The sequence below is a fragment of the Bos mutus genome, chromosome 24, assembly GCF_027580195.1.
Source record: "Bos mutus isolate GX-2022 chromosome 24, NWIPB_WYAK_1.1, whole genome shotgun sequence".
Taxonomy (NCBI): domain Eukaryota; kingdom Metazoa; phylum Chordata; class Mammalia; order Artiodactyla; family Bovidae; genus Bos; species Bos mutus.
The window spans coordinates 8423149-8444229 of NC_091640.1; the positions used below are offsets into that span (position 1 = coordinate 8423149).

Below are 21081 nucleotides of genomic sequence, written 5' to 3' on the forward strand. Positions count from 1 at the left end.
ATTCTTAAATGATTCAAGAAATTTATGAGTAAAAGAAGGCTTTGGAAGAATGATAATGAATGGAGGAAAGTTAAAGTTAAGAGAGCTGCCTGCTACACCACTAAATGGAAATAATACCTTTCTGAAGACAAAGTTGCTAAACAAAATATACATAATGCCAATTCTGTTCAAAGAACAGACACTTTCAGTAAAGTAAATTCATTAGGAATTGACTTTGATGGCCTTTCCACTTTGGGATTAATTCATCATTTTCCTGAGACACATCAATTACCACTCTGTCACATTAACTTTCTGAGAATGACCCCGTATGTGACCTGAATGAAGGGAATCAGTTGCCAGAATGATTTAAGAAAACAGGCTTCCAAAGCGCTTCATGAGAGGCATGACGACGAGCCATGGGGACTTGCTCAGTAGAATTCTGACCACTTTTTCCAATGATGTCTCACTTGAAAAAGCATGATTTGCAATGGAAAATACATATACTGCACATCAAGAGAATTAAGGCTTCACAAGCACAGAAATCTCTGCCATTAACTGAAGAAACCACATGAGCCCTACAGGGTAGTCTATTTTCTAAAATTGTTGGGAATTGCAATTCTACTTTTCTCCGTTACAGCAAAATCATGACATAGTTTGATAAATATCAGGTAACGCATTCTTGTTTCCTCTTTGGTTGTTTTGTTATGTTTTATCGCGTTACGGTGGTCACAAACCCCACTTTTCTTTTCCTTTCCTTTCAATCAACTTTATTCTCTGTCCTGAAGTTCAAAGAAGCGAACAGAGGGAGAAACAGGACAGGTAAGAGCTCAGAAAGGGATTCGAATTAGTGAACCTTACAGCTGTTTATTTGGCTTTTCACCGAGCCTTGGGAAAGATGGTCCTTTCTAACACCATTCTCCAGCTAGGGTTTTATCATTCTAAAGGGATCTGCAGCTTTCACTGTCTGTAGGCTGTTGTACACACAACCGTGTACTTTCTAGATAACCCACAGCAATGCATATAATTCTCATCCATAGAGATGCAGACTAATTTTGCCTAGCGGAAGTGCAATCTATGTCTTTATCCCTTGTGGGAAAAAAAAAATCCGTTTTGCATCTGATAACCAAATTCATTTGTGCATTCTGGTTGTCCATTTGTCTATTACTTAGATCCTTCATTCAACTGGCTATATCATCTTACTGGTTGATTCAGGAGTGGATGGATGAAATAAAACCTTTCACATGTGTTCATTTTATGTTTGTATGAGATTTATGAGTTTAGCATTTTATATGCCAGCATCCATTTCCTCATCTTATTCATACATAGTATTTTTATGCATTTAGATATATGCTAATCCTATAGGGCACTTATATATAAATGTATATATACATATATATACAAACATGTTATTCCTATATGGTACTGATGCACATAATTTTACACATACAGATTAGTTTTATTGAAATAATGTTAAAACCACAGTTTGGATTTGTGTTATAATAACATCTACACGATTTCCTGGACTTTGGCTTGTTCTGTATGAAGCTTTGATTCATTTGATATTGAGAGACATCCGAACCTTGATATTTTGATCTGTAAAGATTTCTGTGGCCCCAGGGATTATGACCTGCAGCTGCTCCACGACAGGTAATTCTTTTGGTTTAAGTGCGTGCGTGCTAAGTCGCTCACTCCTGTCTGACTCTTTGCAACCCTATGGACCATTGCCTGCATGGCTCCACTGTCCATAGGATTTCCCAGGCAAGAAGACGCAAGTAGGTTGCCCGTGTCCTCCTCCAGGGGAACTTCCCCACCCAGGGATTGAACCTAAGTCTCTTATGTTTCCGGTGTTGGCAGATGGGTTCTTTACCACTGGTGCCACCTAGGACGCCTTTAGTTTAATTAGTGAGTCTGAATTCTTAATGAAGAAGGTTAAAAAAAAAAATGCACTAACACCTCCTCCCAGCCATCAAAATGACATACACTGAAGGAATAGCCTTGTGATTGATGAGCACACCCAACGAGTTGTTCAGATCTTCCAAAATCTTCCTGGTTTCCAAGCTCTGTCTACTTCTAAACCAAAGAACTACACTGGTCCCAAGAGCCCAGATCTAAACTCAGAGTGGTCTGCTAACATGATAAGGCACACTGGCATATATACCAGCTCCAAGGGCTTCCCCAGTGGTTCAGTGGTAAAATCCACCTGCAAAGCAGGAGGTACAGGAGACGTGGGTTTGATCTCTAGGTCAGGAAGATCCCTGCAGGAAAGCATGGCAACCCACTCCAGTATTCTTGCCCGGAGAATCCCATGGACAGAGGAACCTGGTGGGCTACAGTCCACAGGGTCGCAAAAAGTTGGACAAGACAAGTGACTGAGCATGCAGGCACACACCAGCTCCAAACAGGCCCCAATCAGCCCTCATACTTCCTAACTGACACACTTTATGCTATAACAGCTGGATATAACCAGAAAGGCATCACAGTGGGATAGAATGAAGTACTTCTTTCATGTTCCCGTTCCACTTTGCTCTTAGCCATCATCACAATGTATTATTGATAACAATGGATGTGTAATATCTTCCCAGACACACACTAAGCCCACGCTGGGCAAGGATAATGATTCAGTCATTTTCACATCACCAGCATCCAGAGCAGTGACTGGCACAGGGTATAATATAAATAAGTGCTTGCTCTGTTCAGTGAATCAAAGGGAAACAGATATTTTGATGATCAAAACTTGCCCCGTAATTGAAATAATTCTGTGCTTTCATGAGTGGCAAGCTGCAAAACATTCTCTACAGATTTATCCGTTGTGTATATGTCAGAAGCATATACCATTACTGATGGTTTATGAATCTGTACAATAGAAAATTATGATTACTGACTATAACATTTAACTTTAGATATTTACATCACCAAGTCATGAGACACTAATCCAATTTAATCTTATATTTGCAATAAATCCCTAAAATCACAAAGAATAAAGAAAAGTAATATGGAATTCAATTTTTCTGCCCATTTAGCTTTTACAGCTGATATGAACATGAACTACTTATATGACTCAAAAAATATGAACTTTTCAAACTCATTTTTAACTCATTGTTAAAGTAACTGAGTGAAAAAGATAGAATGATGCATTAAGGTGCCATAGCTACTTACATGGGAGAAACAGGAACAAGCTGTGTGTGTGTTGCAACATATTGACACTAACACACATACATTACAACTGCCACTGAGAGTGTTTTAAAAATCTAAAAGCCATGTATCAAAAAAATTACATCTATAGCAGTAAATATGTCTATTAGCTTTAGGACAAAATTCCAAAGCAAGCTAACTTTCCCAAAGTCAAAATTTGACTGTAATTCAGGTTTTAACATTTATGTCATAGCCTATAAAGGTTATTTGTAACATGATGTGTTTAATTGATTTAAAAATAATTTTTCTGAGACTAAAAAGAAATCAAAGAGGAGTAAACCAGATATGTTTAAATGTTTATGTGGATATTTACCTTACACCAACAAATCCTAATTGTATAGTTGCCCAAACTGATGGAGAAAAATACTCACTGAAAAATAAGATCAACTGCTTGGATAACTGAGACAAAACTATGACAGGAAACCAAACACACAGAGGTCCTTTCCTGACTTCATGCTTTTCTTCCTTTTGGAAAAGCTTGAAACTCTCAGATTTGTCATACTCTAACGTGTTCACACAACATTTGTCATGCTCTCTTTTCCTATGCATGAATAACATTTTAGATACATTTTATACTACCACGGGAAAAGATCAAACTATCAGATACGAGGTAGTACAAAAAAATGTATTCAGGCTTGAAGTTGTGAAAGTTAAGGCGGTACCCACCAGTCCCCAGGGCAAAAATACAAAGGACGTGAGGACATTTGCTTCCAAAGAGCTCCCATACCTTGTTTTTTTCCTGTAGTTCAACTCCTGACGTCTTGAAATCAGGGCCTTCCGAGTTTTCACTTAATCTATTTCTCCTGTGCAGGAGGTCTTCCATTTCTTTCACCTGGACCTTTAACCTTCTATTTTCTCTCTCCAGTCCTTGTTTTTCCTTTTCAAGGAGCTCCCTCTTGTCCCACTCAGATGTATTTTCAGCCTGCAATCTCTCTAGCTAAACACAGAAAACACAGAAAAGCAACATGTAGCATTTGCAATTGCCAAAGTGAATATGTCCTTTTATACATTAAGTTTTCTATTTTTTGGCCACATCCAAGGCATGCAGGAAGTTAGTTCCTCGACCAGGGTTTGAATCTGTGCCCCCTGCAGTGAAAGTGTGGTGTTTTAACCACTGAACCACCAAGGAAGTGTCTACACAATTTTTAAAAAGAGAACACTATTTGTCTGAAAGTTGAAAACAACACAAAAGCCCTAAGATCAGATCATGTGCTAGATAAATTTACCCTTTCTCTTGGTTCATGGGCCTATTTCTAGAACCAAACAGACCATATTTGTCAATTAAGTATATTAAGTGAGACATTGATGATATTTTGCCATCAATCTCCACTCAGCTGATGAGAATTTATCAGTTGAGAAGGAACAAAATCATTTCTTGGGCAATTTTGGTTGGATGGATATAGTTCATATATTCATTCACTCATTCACTTATTTACTATACCTTTCAACTTCCAGGCACTATGTTAGTCATTGCAAATATAGACAAGTGAATGTAATAAAATATCATAAATGCCATGATTAGAATACTGTACAATATAGTCAAACTTGCCTGAATGAATGGCCTATTTGATTTTCAGGGAACGGAGGTTGGCAACATGATTAAAATCAGAGGTATTTTAAAACAATTTGTTATGGATCGAGGTTGAAAATTACTTGTTTTTACATTGTTAGTATTAAATGGCTTGATGGCAAAGTGTTGAATAGTATTGCACTATTATAAAGTAGCTTCCATGACTTTAAATTTTCAAAGAGAAATCAACATTAAGAAAATGTTAGACTTCAATAATATCTTTGGAAATTAATTTTGATTAAAAAGTCTAAAAACTGCTTTTTCATATACACATAATTGTGCCATTATTGTAGAAAATGTTCTGTTCCCAAATCTAAGTGAGGCTCTGGTTTCTGAAAAAAACAGGAAACTAAAATTACATTCTTGGCACTAGACCTTCTCTATCAATTAAACATAATAAACTAAGGGATCAAATTTTAGATGACGTGATTTGACATTTGGGGTGCCTGTTTGGGATATGAGGTGAAAACAGTATTTCACAATCCAATTTAGAACATGACATGACTTTAATTATTAAGATTAATGCTTAAACTTTTTGACTAGCATCACATCACTTATCAGAATGAAAATAATAAAGTCGTAATAAAAAGTCATCAACTTAGTGATGAAAAATTAATTTTATGAGAATAAATGTATTCTTGGTCAAGGACAAACAGGATGCTATGTCAAGTCTTTGTAAAACTTTATGCATTTAAAAGACATTGCTGAATTTGAATTTATACCTCATAACAGATAACAAGTAGAAATAGAATGTTAAATAAATAACAGATGGCTTGAATGAAAAAAATCTAAATTTAAAAAGTTGAAGAAAGGAATTATATTAACGGCAATAACAACAAAACTTAAATAATGTTGTGCTATTATTTATTATTTGAAGGTTTTTATTGACATACCAATTATCTGATAAATTTAGGCATATAATAAACATCAAAAAAGTATGGGTTTGTGAAAACTGGATCATAAATTTTATTAGCAATTTTATTTTTTACTTCATCTTTAAAGATTCTTTCTTGTCAGATTATTCTTTTCTAGGAATCATACAAAATCTACTACCTTAAAAGCCATTCAATTAAATATGAGTTAAAAAGATGAAAGAAATACCAGGTATTACTTTAAGCTTTCAGAGTATTTTGTAAGCAGTTCTAACAACTAATCAATTTGAAATGGAATTCTATTGATTCACTTCCAATGATCAACAGAAAAATTCTAAAACATTTTAATTCTAACTGTAATATACTATGAATTTTAATTAATACTGAAAGTGTTAGTCTCTTAGTTATGTCTGACTCTTTGCAAGCCTATGGACTATAGCCCACCAGGCTCCTCTGTCCATGGAATTCTCCAGGCAAGAATACTGGAGTAGGTAAGCATTCCCTTCTCCAGGGGATCTTCCCAGCCCAGTGACTGAACCTGGGTCTCCTGCATTTTAGGCAGATTCTTTACCATCTGAACAGCCAGGGAAGGAGAATCAAGCTAAGAGTATCTCAATAAAAGGAAGTAGAGATGGATTTGAATATTCTAAGAGCCAAGAGCCCAATCATGACATATTAGGAGCTTAGGAGAGTAGGGATGCTGCTGCTGCTACTGCTGCTAAGTCGCTTCAGTCGTGTCCAACTTTGTGCGACCCCATAGATGGCAGCCCACCAGGCTCCCCCATCCCTGGGATTCTCCAGGCAAGAACACGGGAGTGGGTTGCCATTTCCTTCTCCAATGCATGAAAGTGAAAAGTGAAAGTGAAGTTGCTCAGTTGTGTCCAACTCTTCGCAACCCCATGGACTGCAGCCTACCAGGCTCCTCCGTCCATGGGATTTTCCAGGCAAGAGTACTGGAGTGGGGTGCCAATGCCTTCTCCAGAGAGTAGGTATGAAAGCAAGTTAAACAAGCAGATACTTACACTTAGAAGGAAGTATGATTTAAAGGATCATTTGAGTTTCTTATGAAAAAAAAATGTAATATTGTGATTATTCCCAAGGACCAAATTGAGTCATTTCATTTATTCATATATATGTATATCAGTGTTTATGTATTTGCTTGCTTCCTTCCAGTTTCATTGAGATATGAGTGACAAATGTGTACACAGCCTAACAATTTGGTCACTTCTAATCATATTCATCTATAAACCCAATCTTCGCCCCTTGTCACTGCTTAATGCTGCTGAAAGGGCATCAGTAATAGATTGCAATGAACAAAATAACTAGAAGGTAAGTTTTATGAAACCAGAGTTGGGCCATTTTGCTCATCATCTGGCACCTGACACACGCTAGGTCAGCACTTCACAAGGACCTGCTGAAGGAAAGAAAGCGTGCATACTGTGTCTCTAGCAAGAAGCTCCTTTGTATTTCAATCACAGCAATTGGGCACAAAGCGAAATAAGATAGCATCCTAGCAGAGCCAGTTACTCACTCACCAGTTCAACTGCCAATAGAATTTCTCAGCACATTTACTCTTAACTCTTATTACTGTTGTCATAGTTCCTTTGTATTGTGTGTGTGATAGGAGTCAGGTAAAGACAGGATTTTTCAGTAGAATGACCTAAACTTGATTCCCAGTTCTTTTTATCCCAAGACACTATTTTTCATTTATAAAATACGGAAAGTATTTCCTACAACTTAGTATTATGAGACAGGAATGATTTAGGGAAAATAGTTATTAAACTTTCAAACTCAACATAAATATTTGTCACAAATATGTTTTCTAAAGAACAAAGCACACCAACAGCCAATTCAAACAATAACAGGTGAAACAGTGTATTATTTTTCAGCACATTTTATCAAGACAACAATCATTTTGTAAATGGACCTTGTCGACTGAGAAATCCCCCAACAGAATGCACTATACGCTGTTCTTCAGGCCAGTGAGTGTTGCGTACAAACGATGTGCATGTTCCAGCAATAGATGTGCAAATATTCAGAATTTTCATTTCAGACAAGTTAGCTATAAAACCTCATTACAAACACTGCTTTTGAAAAGAAGAGATAAAAGGCAGGAAGCTTGTCACTCCATAGCAGTAAAAGATGATTACCCTTTACTAAGAACCTAGTATGTTCCCATGACTGAAGTGACTTAGCAGCAGCAGCAGTAGTAGTATGTTCCTAGTAAATAGCTCTAAGGTTATTTCTTATCCTTACCACCATCCTGTAAGTTTGTGTGTGCTACACACGAGCAGGGAAACTGGGGTTCTAACAGTAGAAGTAACGTCAAGGTGGACAAAGAGTCCAAGCCATGGTTCACCTAAGGCTCCTCTCTGCTTTCAATACGAGTTCATCCCACCCACACGAGGCTAACAGATACCTACTTATATATGGATACAAACCACATTCTGAATCCACTGTGTTGCACTGCAGTAAGGAGATCAAACCAGTGAAACCTAAAGGAAATCAACCCTGAATATTCACTGGGAGGACTGACGCTGAAGCTGAAGCTCTGCTATTTTGGCCACCTGATACAGAGAGCCAATTCACTGGAAAACACCCCTGATGCTGCAAAAGATTGAAGGAACAAAGGGAAGGGGGCAACAGAGGATGAGGTGGTTGGACGGCATCACTGACTCAATGGACATGAGTTTAAGTAAATTCTGAGAGTTGGTGATAAACAGGGAGGCTTGGTGTGCTGCAGTCCATGGGGTCGCAGAGTCGGACATGACTGAGCAACTGAACTGAACTGAATAACAGCTTGTGGTCATTCTAGTCATCACTTCCTTGTTGACCTATATACATTTTGCAGGTCATGAGATGGTTCCTTATGATTTCAGACCTTTTAGAGTATCCTTATAATACGTAAACATGAACTTGAGCAAACTCTAGGAATAGTAAAGTACAAGGAAGCCTGGCATGCTGCAGTCCACGGGGTTGCAAAGAGTTGGACACAAATTAGCGACTGAAAAACAACAACAACAGCGAGGAAAAACTGTGTAAATATAAAATACTTAATAAAATCTGCACTAGGAAATTAAGCAAATCATAAAGGGTAGATGCTCTTTATTTCCCAAATCTCTCCTAAAAGTAATTTTAGAAGTAGACAAACTGTCTTGGCCCCAGGGATGCTCTTCTCAGAGATTTTGACAGTTCTCAGTGTCTAAAGAACACGAAATCTGTGGAAATCACCTAAAGTAAGGTTTTCCACTCAACTGAGATTATGTTTCATGTTAATCAATGTATTTATTTTTTCTTCTAAAGGATTAACCATCATTTTAATTAAAAGTTATACTGACTATTGTATTATACTCTGATGGTTCAAATAAAATAGAAACTTAACTTTATTAACACTGAGCTGTAAAGAAGGAAAAAGTACATAGTATATGATTTATATGGGGGAAATAGTAGAAAAGGAGATGGTAGAATGAATTAGAGCTAGAGTATGATGATAAAAATGAAATAGTAGCAAAGGTATTAATGAGAAACCCCTAAATCACCATTTGTGTCAAGAATGACTTAGTGTAACAATTTTATGTTTTAATATTGCTTTTTTAATATCTGCTTTGGGGGGGAAATTTGACAAAAGAGATATACTGATGAATTCTTTCAAGAAACTTAGTGAAGAAAAAAAAATGAGTTTGTTTCATTGATCAAACCAGAATCACACAAACTTTTTAAGTATTAAAATAAGATTGTTCATTAAAAAAACTAATATTAATATTATAATAAGCAAGTTAATTCCTTCCATTCATCTTTAATCCAAAGTCAGTACTTTTTACAGCCTCCTCTACTTACCACTGGCTTCCAGTGACAGCTGTTGATAGATCAACTGTCCTTATGCAGGTGACTCTGAGTCTGGGCTCTTACTCTGCTGTTTCTTTAGTCTTCCAATCCTTACCCAGGTTCTACTCTATTTATAATACATATATGTTATATTTATAAATACGATTTTTTTCTGGTATATATACATATATATATGTATACTTAATTGGTCTTATATTCAACAGTATCCTTAAACTCTCATGAATTATATTTTATAGATTAGTTTGTGTTCTCTAAATAATTATACCTTCTGTGATCATTACAATTTTGTATCTTTCCAATTCTTATAACTTTATTACTTTTCTTCTTTTGTTGAACTGCCTGGCATCTGAAATAGAATATTAAATAAAAAGTGGTACCATGCTTCTGGTTTTGTTGCTCACTCGTTAAGTCATGTGCAACTCTTTGTGACCCTATGGACATACCAGGCTTCCTTTGTCCTTCACTATCTCCAGGGATTTGCTCAAATTCATGTCCATTGAGTCAGTGATGCTGTATAACCATCTCATCCTCTGTCGCCGCCCTCTCCTCCTGCCCTCAATGTTTCCTAGCATCAGGATCTTTTCCAATCAGTCAGTTCTTCACATCAGGTGGCCAAAGTATTGAGCTTCAGCATCAGTCCTTCTGAATGTTCAGGGTTGATTTCCTTTACTGGTTTGATCTCCTTGCAGTTCAGGGACTCTCGAGTCTTTTCCAACACCACAATTTGAAAATATCAATTCTTCGGTGCTCAGCCTTCTTCATGGTCCAACTCTCACATTCATACATGACTACTAGAAAAACCATAGCTTTGACTATATAGACCTTTGTCAGCAAAGTGATATCTCTGCTTTTTAATATGCTGTCTAGGTTTGTCAAGCTTCTAATACTTCATCATTAAATAAAATATTTGCTCCACAATTTTGTTACTCTATCGGGTTTAAAAAGTTTACTTTGAGTCCTAGTGTGCTAAAATGCTTTTTCCTATAATCATAGGAACTGTTTTATAATCATAGGAACTGTAGCAACTGTTTTTTTTTAAGAAACTTTAGAGATAACTACATAATTGACTTTTTCTTGTACTCTGTTTTGTGCTGACTTACATAATAAAAGATCTAATGTTATTGTATACCTTGTATTCCTGTGACAAATTTTTTATTCATCAAAAAAATATTGACTACTCATATTTGGTTAATATTGTTGCCATTATATTTATGTGTGAAATTGATTATAATCTTCCTTGCTTATATTACCCTTGTCTAGATGCAGTATAAGGATTAAACTAATACAATAAAAAGAATTGGGAAGTTTTCCCTCTTTTTTTCTCTTTTTTAGAAGATTCTCTATAAACTAGAATCATCTACTCAGAATGGTAGAATTTAACCATAAAATATTCTGATGCTAGAGTTTTATTATAAAAAGTTTTAATTCATTAATTTTTAATTTACTTTATTTAATGTTCTAAATGGATTTCAGCTTTCTATTTTTACAAGAGTCATACTGGGTAAGTTATATTTTCTGGTCAATAATTCATTTCATGTAAGATTTTATTTTTATTAGAATTCTCTCTGCAGAGTGGTTCCCTATCTTTATAAACCTCTGCTCTATCTAAAATTTTGTCCCTTTTTTATTACTAGAGTTTTTAAATTATATCTCTTAATTAATTTTGCCTGAATGCTTTTTTTTCCCCAAAAAACCAACTTCTGTCTTTGCTAACTCTATTCTACTTTTTTTGTATTAATTCCTAATATTGACTTTCCCTCTTTCTACATTCATTGTGATTTTTTTTCTGTTAGCATTTAGTTTGCTAATTTTTGTCTTTGATATTGGGTTAATCTGGATATTTCAAGAAGCAACTCTTACAGCTGGCGTTTAAAATACAGTAAATTGACTGCGGGGACTGCATACGAGAGAGAAAGGGGGAGAGACAGGAAAGGCCGAGAACAGTCAGATTGGGATCAGGAATGACTCCGCATGAGGCAGAGACAGGGAAGGAAGGCAGATTGGGTCTGATCATCTTGGATATCAGTGCCTTCCTCGGAAAGGGAGGTGAGGACACAGAGGAGTTTTTGAGTCAAAGTCATTAGTGAGAAGGGTTGCATGTCCCAACACCAGGAGGCCCGTCTTTGGCTGGGAGTTGTCTATGAGAAGCGCACTGTCATTCCCTGGATTTCAGACAAGGGCAGCTGGGGTTCTAGGTTAATTACACTCATTGTAATTGAGATCTGAGAAGCACTGTCCCACAGCAGACATAACCGTTTCCCAATATGGTCACTGATGTTAAAAATATCCCTGAATTCTGCAGCATCCCTCAAGACTTCGTATTTTTTATCCTTCAGCCTTAAATTCCATTAAATTTCTCTTTGACCTATGTTACTTAAATGTCCATTTTACAATATCAAAGAAATAAGTTTCTTAAAGTTATTTTTCTGTAAGCAATGCTATGATAAATGACCACCTGGGGTCAAAACAGAGTATCCTTTGGGGATCACATCGTTTAGAACATGACCATAGACTAAAACTTTCTTTCTCAACACAGCCTCCAAAAATCAAAAATGGAAAGAAACAAAATCACCTATTCCACTAGTATAATTTAGAGATGGTACAGAAACCTTCCGAGAAGGCAGTGGCGCCCCACTCCAGAACTCTTGCCTGGAAAATCCCACGGACGGAGGGGCCTGGTAGGCTGCAGTCCATGGGGTCGCTAGGAGTCAGACACGACTGAGCGACTTCACTTTCACTTTTCACTTTCATGCATTGGAGAAGGAAATGGCAACCCACTCCAGTGTTCTTGCCTGGAGAATCCCAGGGATGGGGGAGCTTGGTGGGCTGCTGTCTATGGCGTCGCACAGAGTCGGACACGACTGAAGCGACTTAGCAGCAGCATAGGAACCTTGATTCACACACAACAGGGAAGATAAATATCCAAGAGCCACAGAGCATTCTCTGGAGACCACGTGGCACAGTCAGAAAGACAGTGTGCAAAAGAGAGCAGACCAATCAGGGTGGACATCCTGCAAGAGGAGACATCACCTACAGAAGGAAGTATGGATACTAACAAGGGATCTGAGACCTGGAGGATCAGAACTAGCAACTGGTTTCCTCAGTATGTGTGGCCCTTAAAACCTTATACTCACCAGGCTATATTAATAGGTACATGGGAAACCAATGTATTTTGAATACACTGTGCCTGCTTGCTCAGTCGCTCAGTCAAGTCCAACTCTTCTGCCATCCAATGGACTGTAGCCCACCAGGCTCCTCTGGCCATGGGAATTCCTAGGCAAGAATACTGGAGTGGGTTGCCATTTCCTTCTCCAGGGGATCTTCCTGACCCAGGGATCGAACCCAGGTCACATGAATCTCCTGCACTGGCAGGCAGATTCTCTACTGTGCCACCTGGGAAGCCCATTTTGAACACATCAAATGTAGTCAAATGTAAACACATCAAATCATACTCCCAACGAGTATGTTATGCTCATTATGCACTCCTCCCATTTTATTTTTTTCTTTCAACCTCTCAGAAGTTTGAAACAGAAGGCTCTCGTCTTTTGCATTTGTACCTTGTCTTCTTCCCATCTCCTCATCTAGTTTAAGGCACATGCTTCCACAATGTCTCTCTTGACACGAAAGCACATTTTCTAAGGGCAGCATTTTTGAGGATGATAATAGGAAAGTTCTCAATCAAATGCCTCTAGCATGAAACAGAATATTTCTCTCTACTGGAGATTTGAATCCTGATTCAGTGCAACTATATTGTAATATATGTAGTAAAGCCATTTTGAATTTGAAGCATTGAGGGGAATACTTAATATGAAGACACAAAAGTGTTAATAGCATTATAAAATGAATTAGCTAAATTCCGTTATTCCTCCCATGGAAAGCAGTAAGCAGGATCTTGAAAAAACTGCACAGAACCTGCAGGCCAAGGGAACAGAAGTCCCAAATGCATGTGTGTGAACCAAAGAGAATAAGACCCAGAAGGCATCACAGCAGAGATCTTAAGAAACCAGAGGACACTGAGAAAACCCAAGGTCCCTCAAGGTTGGGATTTCAGAAATGTGCAGGGATTTCTGAAGACATAGGCTGATCCTGAGACTCTAACATTTAAGAGTTTTGATTAATGCAATTTCTTCTATTACCTCTGACAACCCAATCTTTAGGAGACTGTTTTCTACCCAATGAAAGTTAATAAGAATTTACAGTTAAAGACTTTAAATCTCAGATTGTAATTAAATCACCAGCTCAATGGATGTGAATTTGAGCATACTCCGGGAGATACTGGGCTTCCCTGGTGGCTCAGACAGTAAAGAGTCTGCCTGCAATCCAGGAGACCCCGGTTCAGTCCCTGGGTCAGGAAGATCTCCTGGAGAAGGGAATGGCTACCCACTCCCGTATTCTTACCTAGAGAATTGCATAGAAAGAGGAGCCTGGCATGCTGCAGTCCATGGGATCAAAGAATTGGCCATGACTTAGCAACTGAACAACAACAATTAAATCATGAATCTAACTTAGCCAGAAAACTTTCCCAAAGACCTAGTCATCTGGAAAAGATACTGCTGTTGAGATACCCAAGTAAAGACATTCAAATCCTGCATTTCACTCTACATCATTTAAAACCCTTTCTGAAAAAATAAAATCTGTTACTTGAGGCACTTAATACTTCCTGGTTAAATGATCACTGGTTTTCATCCATTATTCAGTTTTATATTTATCAGTTTTCTGTAACTCCAGGACAAGTGACAGATTTCATCTTGGATAATTGGACTATTTAGACTTATATTTGTCTAAATGACCAGAATGCATATCCATGTGTGACAGTTTGATTTTCACTTTTCCAAGAATATTATTTTTCTCTGATGGTTTACTCATATCACATATCTTTTTATAGATTCTAGTTCCTGAATTTCATCAATAAGAACTCAGAATGTGCCAGAATGCTTAAATCCATAACACTAACAGGCTTCTAAATTAACCTGCTTGCAAACGTCAATATCCTCTTTCAAAATTATATAATCATTTCTGATACATTCACCATATTCTCAGTAATCTAGGTTTCTTTGCTAGAACATGTAAAGTCAATAAGAAGTATGTGATACAAGTGATTTAAAAGAATTCAAATCAACACCTATTGTGGCAATCTCAGAAAATTAAATTATGACGGCACCAGATTTCTAATTATATGACACCCTTCTCATTAAAAAAGATTCCATTTAAGTATGTCAGTAAATAAAGTCTCAGGTATTTCTTCATCTAAAATTCCTAACTAGCCCAACTCCCCCACCATCACACACATCGACTTTGTAGCTCCCCTAGAGTTGAACATATGCAATGAACTGTATGATTTTTTGATGAAAGCTGTTTTCTCCCATTGAAGGCAGTTCTCTGAGGTCAGGCTCATTTATACTTTTGACACCACTGAACTACTATTAATAGATCCTAGCACAGCATGCAGTAAGTCGCTTCAGACCTGTCTCTTTGTGATCCTAAGGACTGTAGCCCACCAGGCTTCTCTGTCCATGGCATTCTCCAGCAAGAATACTGGAGTGGGTTGCTATTTTCCTCCTCTAGGGGAACTTCCTCACCCAGGAACTGAACCAGTGTCTTCTGCCTTAGCAGGAAGATTCTTTACCACTAGCGCCACCTGGGAAGCACAGTGAAAGTGAAAGTTGCTCAGTTGTGTCTGACTCTTGGCAAACCCTTGGACTATGCAGTCCATGGAATTCTCCAGGCCAGAATACTGGAATGGGTAGCCGTTCCCTTCTCCAGGGGATCTTCCCAACCCAGGGATCAAACCCAGGTCTCCCGCATTGCAGGCAGATTCTTTACCAGCTGAGCCACAAGGGAAGCCCAGGAATACTGGAGTGGGTAGCCTATCCCTTCTCCAGTGGATCTTCCTGACCCAGGAATCAAACACGTGTCTCCTGCATTCTTTACCAGCTGAGCCAGGGAAGCACAGGAGGACCATACGTTATTTCCAGAATTAAAAATTGAATTTATAATTTAAGAAAACACCTTGAAAACATTTTCTCTTTTAAAACAGAGAATAAAATACTTTCTACCCTCTGTGTTCCCCCTCCCACCTTACCTTCAAAAAAAATTTGGGAATGAATTGCTCCTAATTAGACTATGTTCCTCTCCTAGTAATCAAATTATTTGCACAAACAACATAACATATAGTTGAGTAAGAAGAAAAGGAGGAATTTTTTATCTACTGTCAAAAGCCTCTTGATCAAAGTGAAATAGGAGAGTGAAAAAGTTGGCTTAAAGCTCAACATTCAGAAAATGAAGATCATGGCATCTGGTCCCATCACTTCATGGGAAATAGATGGGGAAACAGTGGAAACAGTATCAGACTATTTTTGGGGGGCTCCAAAATCACTGCAGATAGTGACTGCAGCCATGAAATTAAAAGACACTTACTCCTTGGAAGGAAAGTTATGACCAACCTAGATAGCATATTCAAAAGCAGAGACATTACTTTGCCAACAAAGGTCTGTCTAGTCAAAGCTATGGTATTTCCTGTGGTCATGTATGGGTGTGAGAGTTGGACTGTGAAGAAGGCTGAGTGCCGAAGAATTGATGCTTTTGAACTGTGGTGTTGGAGAAGATTCTTGAGAGTCCCTTGGACTGCAAGGAGATCCAACCAGTCCATTCTAAAGGAGATCAGTCCTGGGTGTTCTTTGGAAGGAATGATGCTAAAGCTGAAACTCCAGTACTTTGGCCACCTCATGCGAAGAGTTGACTCGTTGGAGAAGACTCTGATGCTGGGAGGGATTGGGGGCGGGAGGAGAAGGGGACAACAGAGGATGAGATGGCTGGATGGCATCACCGACTCGATGGACGTGCGTTTGAGTGAACTCTGGGAGTTGGTGATGGACAGGGAGGCCTGGCGTGCTGCAATTCATGGGGTCACAAAGAGTCGGACAGGAGTGAGTGACTGAACTGAACTGAATATCCCAATATGTTAAAAAAACAAAACCCAACTCTTCAATATATTCTCCTACTCAACAAAAATGCTCTAATTTTTTTTACAAGTCAAATTATGCAGTTAGACGTGAGCAAAACAGGGTGGTCTAACAGAAAAAGATGCAAGATAATCTCTAAACCCCACCGTAGACACCCTGCAAGTGGCCCAGGGGAGCTCATGGATAGGCTATTAATACAAAATAACCACAGACTTTTCCAACTCTGGGGCTCCCTAGGCACACAGTGGATACAAACTAACCACAGGGGCTTCTCCAACTTGGGCACATTACACCTTGAAGCACAGCTGTGTCCTCAAGTGACCTTAGGCAGCCCGGAGCCTATAAAAGGCTCATAAATATTCTATACATACATACATCTAATTAGAACAGGCTGAATTATGGGAAAGACATGAGCAATAGAGCCTGCTGCTTTGCAACTTGCAACAATCAATCAAAACTGTCATTCCATGCCCACCTAGATGAATATGTAAAAGCCTTGTCTTGAAAACCATGTATCTCATCATTCCGTTGCCAGTCCCTCTCCTGGTTTGGCCCACTTCTTCCTTGAGGTGTTCTTCTGTTCTTTCTTCAATAAACTAGTTTTTGCCACTGTAAGACTTCAGATTCTTCTTTGCATCCCTTACTAAGAACAGAGGCCCACCAGGAAGGATCCTCTTCGACCCTCCCTATTGTGTAACAGTCAGAACATTCTTTGTATTACATTTATTTGCTGGCAATACTGCAGTCTTTAGCTGTCTCACCTGTTACTCCCTTTACCACTCACAGTCCTTACCTCTACTTTTCCTCTTTACGTAACTTCGATGCTATTCATCCTTCACATCTCATCCTCAACACCTTTTCTATGAGCTCACATAGATCACTATTCTCCACCCATCTAAGTACTTAACACACTGGGTTTAACTGTCTGGGTTGGTTGGTTTGCTTCCCAAGGTGGCAACCACTCTATTGAAACCCCGGTGCTTAATTCGAGTACCAAGCATACTGGATATTGTTGATAAATATTTGCTGAACAAATGACTGAATTAGACAATGAGAGGATGAGCATATAAACTACTATTTCATTGCCTGGCTTTGTTTTTCATTTCACTGTCATTTTGAGAATCCAGTTGGTACGCACACATGGAGAAAATTTGCCTTAAACCCCAACAATGACACAATTGCTGAACATGAAAAAATCTTATGTTACAAAATGTTTATGTTTTATCCTGCATAAGCAAAATAAAGAAGACTACTTATATAATCACAAGTTAAATTTAACATGTTGCCCATCTGGGCCTTTTTGTCTTAATAAGCAGCATTTTAAAAGTAAATAAATATAGACATTCTGAAAAAGAGAAAAATGAATATATTTGGTTCCTTCAGCTTATATCATACTGCATTCAGTTAGGATTAGGAAGAAAAAGAAATCATTTAAAGAGCATTGGTGGGAGGGAGGTTCTAGAGAGAAGGGATATGTGTATTCTTATGGTTGATTCATGTTGTATGGTGGAAACTAACACAGCACTGTAAAGCAATTATCCTCCAATTAAAAATAAATTAAAAAATAAAGAGCATATTCTAATATGATGTGAAAAGATTTTAATATGAATGAAGCATCAGAGAAAATGTGTCAAAGGCGTGGGGAGGGGGACACATCCAGTGCCGTTGTGGGTAATTCACTAATGTCAGAAAGGGACCCTGTGAAATGAAGGACTATGTGGTAACTTTTAGGTTCTTTCCAGTTCCAGACTCTCATGGTCTTTGTCCATATGATCACTGGAGATTTGCCTAAGCGTCAATGCGTGAAAAGATATAATTCAAAACACTTGGTGATTCAAGAATAGGAAAGGATTCCACTCCTTTGGCAGGTATACAGACTAATTTTGGAGCCAGATTATTCACATTAAAAGATGCAACACCCTCACTGGAGACCTATTTGGCACCAGAATCTGTGGTCAGTGCAGTACCCACCACGCTCCTCTGTCCATGGGATTTTCCAGGCAAGAGTTCTGGAGTGGGTTGCCATTTCCTTCTCCAGAGGATCTTCCCGACCCAGGGATCAAACCCAGGTCTCCTCCATTGTAAGCAAGACACTTCACCGTCTGAGCCACCAGGGAAGTCCTTACTGTAAGACAGTGCCTTAAATTCCAAAAAGTTTACAGCTGAGGAGAGGAAGAACACATGCATATTATAGAAGTATCCTGAAGTCTTCTATGGGATATCACAGAATCATCTACAGTGTTACTAATGTGTAAAAATCTGATTGTCATTCCGATATAGGATCTACAAAATGAAATTTGAATAACAAGGGAGAAAATATGTATTCCTTACATGCCTACTACATATATATAATATACAATGTTTAGTACTTCACATATATGGATGAATTAATTCCTTTAGATGAGCTATTACTTAAACTCTATTTTGCAGACAATCAAACAGACTCAGAAAGCCTACGTAGGGACTTTCCTTGTGGCTCACAGGTAAAGAATCTGCCTGCCAATGCAAGAGACATTCATTTGATGCTTGGATTGAGAAAACCCCACATGCCATGGAACAACTGAACACGAGCACCACAACTACCGAGCCTGTGCTTTAGAGCTGGGAGCAGCAGCTACTGAGCCACGTGCTGCAACCACTGAAGCCCGTGTGCCCTGAGCCCATGCTCTGCAAGAGAAGCCACTGCATTGAGAAGCCTGTTCACTTCAACTAGAGAAAAGCCCTCGCAGCAACAAAGACCCAGGGCAGCCAAATATAGATAAATAAAAAGTATTTTCTAAAAAAAGAAGAAGAAAACCTATGTAGTTGTTAGGAAGCCAGATGGCAAGAAAGTGCCAAGGTAAGAATTTGGACTCAGGTCTCTGGGACCCCAAAAATGGAAATAAAGATGCCTATTTTCAGAGGAGTATATAGAAAGGGTGGAACTTGTCATACATACTGAGAGAGGACTAAAAGTTCTTAACTGTATTTTTGAGATAATTGTACATTCTTAAGCAATTGTAAGAAATGATTAAAATAGATCCCAAGTGCCATATATACTGTTTGACCCAGTGGTAACATCTTACAACTCTATAGTTGTAACAATGTAATAACCAGATGTCAACAATAATATAGTCAAAATAGGGGCCATTTTCATCAGAAGGATGTATCATGTTGCCTCTTTATGGCCACACACACTCCCCTCCAATCCCTCCTTCATCCCCTGAAACCACTAATCTGCTCTCTGTTTCGAAAAATTTGTAATTTCAGTACTGTAATACAAATGGAATTATGGGCTTATGTTATCTTCTAAGATTTTTCACTCAAAATGCTTCTCCAAAGATGCATCCAGATTGCTGTACAGATAAAAAATTCATTCCATTTAACTGCTGAGCTGTATCCCAAGGTATGGTTGTAAAGGCTTATTGTTTCCTCATTGAAGGTATTGTTTTTGTATCCAAGTTTTGGCATTTACAAACAAAACTGCTTTAAAGATCCATGCGTAAGTTTGTGTGGATATCCGTTTGCAAGTATACATTCTCATTTCTCAGAGAGAAATACCCAGGAGTGCAATTTCTTGGTCATACGAGAGTTGTTATTTGGGAACCCACCAGACTGTTTTCCTATGTGACTGTATGATTTACATTTCCTACAGAAAGGTGCATGGCCAGTAGCTCTGCATTCTCACCAGCATTGCTGTTGTTACTAATTTCTATTTTAGCCATTCTGATAAGTATGTAGTTACAAGCTCACTGTGGTTTTAATTTGCATTCCCTTGATGGCTCATGTATTGACATCTTTTCATGTGCTTACTTACTGGAGACAATTTATCTTAGTTTTCTTTCATCTGAAAATGTCCTAAAGGACACGTTGACTGGATATAGTACTTCGAGTTGACAATTCTTTTAGAATTTGGACAAGTGTGTGCTACTTTTTTCTGGCCTCCATGGTTTCTGATGCAATTTTCACTGTCATTTGGATTATTTCTTCCCTATAGCTCAGGTGTAATTTCCTTCCTGTTGTAAAGATTATTTTTTCTTAATTATCCACACGTTGACTAATGTGTCTTGATGTAGACCTACTTAAGGTTATACTAATTGGGGTTTGCTAAGCATCTCGACTGCAGATTTGACCCTTTTCCTATATTTGGAAAATTTTTACTCTATTTCTTTGAGTAATATTTTCAGCCCACATAATATCTCCTGTCACACTGGCCTCCAGAGGCTTAAATGTTTGATATTTGTTAGCATCCCACAGGCCCCCTACCACAATCCTTGTTAGCAAAGGTTTTTTCTCTTCCAGACTGTTTCAGACTGAATTCTTTCCCTTGTCCCTTCCATTCATAATTTTTTTTTAAATTGTGGTTACTATGCTTTTACCTTCTAATCTTTCCATTTGTTTCTTCTTTGTATTTTCTATTTCTCTGCTGGGGCCAGTGGTAAAGAACTCACCATCAATGCAGGAGACCTAAGAGACTAGGGTTCAATCCCTGGACTGGGAAGATCCCCTGGAGCAGGGCATGGCAACTCACTTCAGTATTCTTGCCTGGAGAATCCCATGGATGGAGGAGCCTGGTGGGCTACAGTCCATGGGGTTGCAAAGAGTCAGACATGACTGAGGGGCTAAACACAAGTGGCTATGCATGGCTACTTTTTCTATTTGTTTCAAGCATGGTTACTAT

The 21081-nt window shown here is 38.2% G+C and overlaps 1 protein-coding gene across 10 annotated transcripts in view; it reads right to left on the reverse strand.

Annotated features, from left to right (window-relative positions):
* The window catches only part of CCDC102B (coiled-coil domain containing 102B), a 340996-nt gene that overhangs the window by 237957 nt on the left and 81958 nt on the right, over nucleotides 1-21081 (reverse strand). For all 10 annotated transcript variants that reach the window (XM_070361705.1, XM_070361701.1, XM_070361709.1 and 7 more), the window contains exon 6: nucleotides 3899-4108. In XM_070361705.1, coding sequence (XP_070217806.1) covers nucleotides 3899-4108 — 210 coding nt within the window. The remainder of the gene's footprint in view (nucleotides 1-3898; nucleotides 4109-21081) is intronic.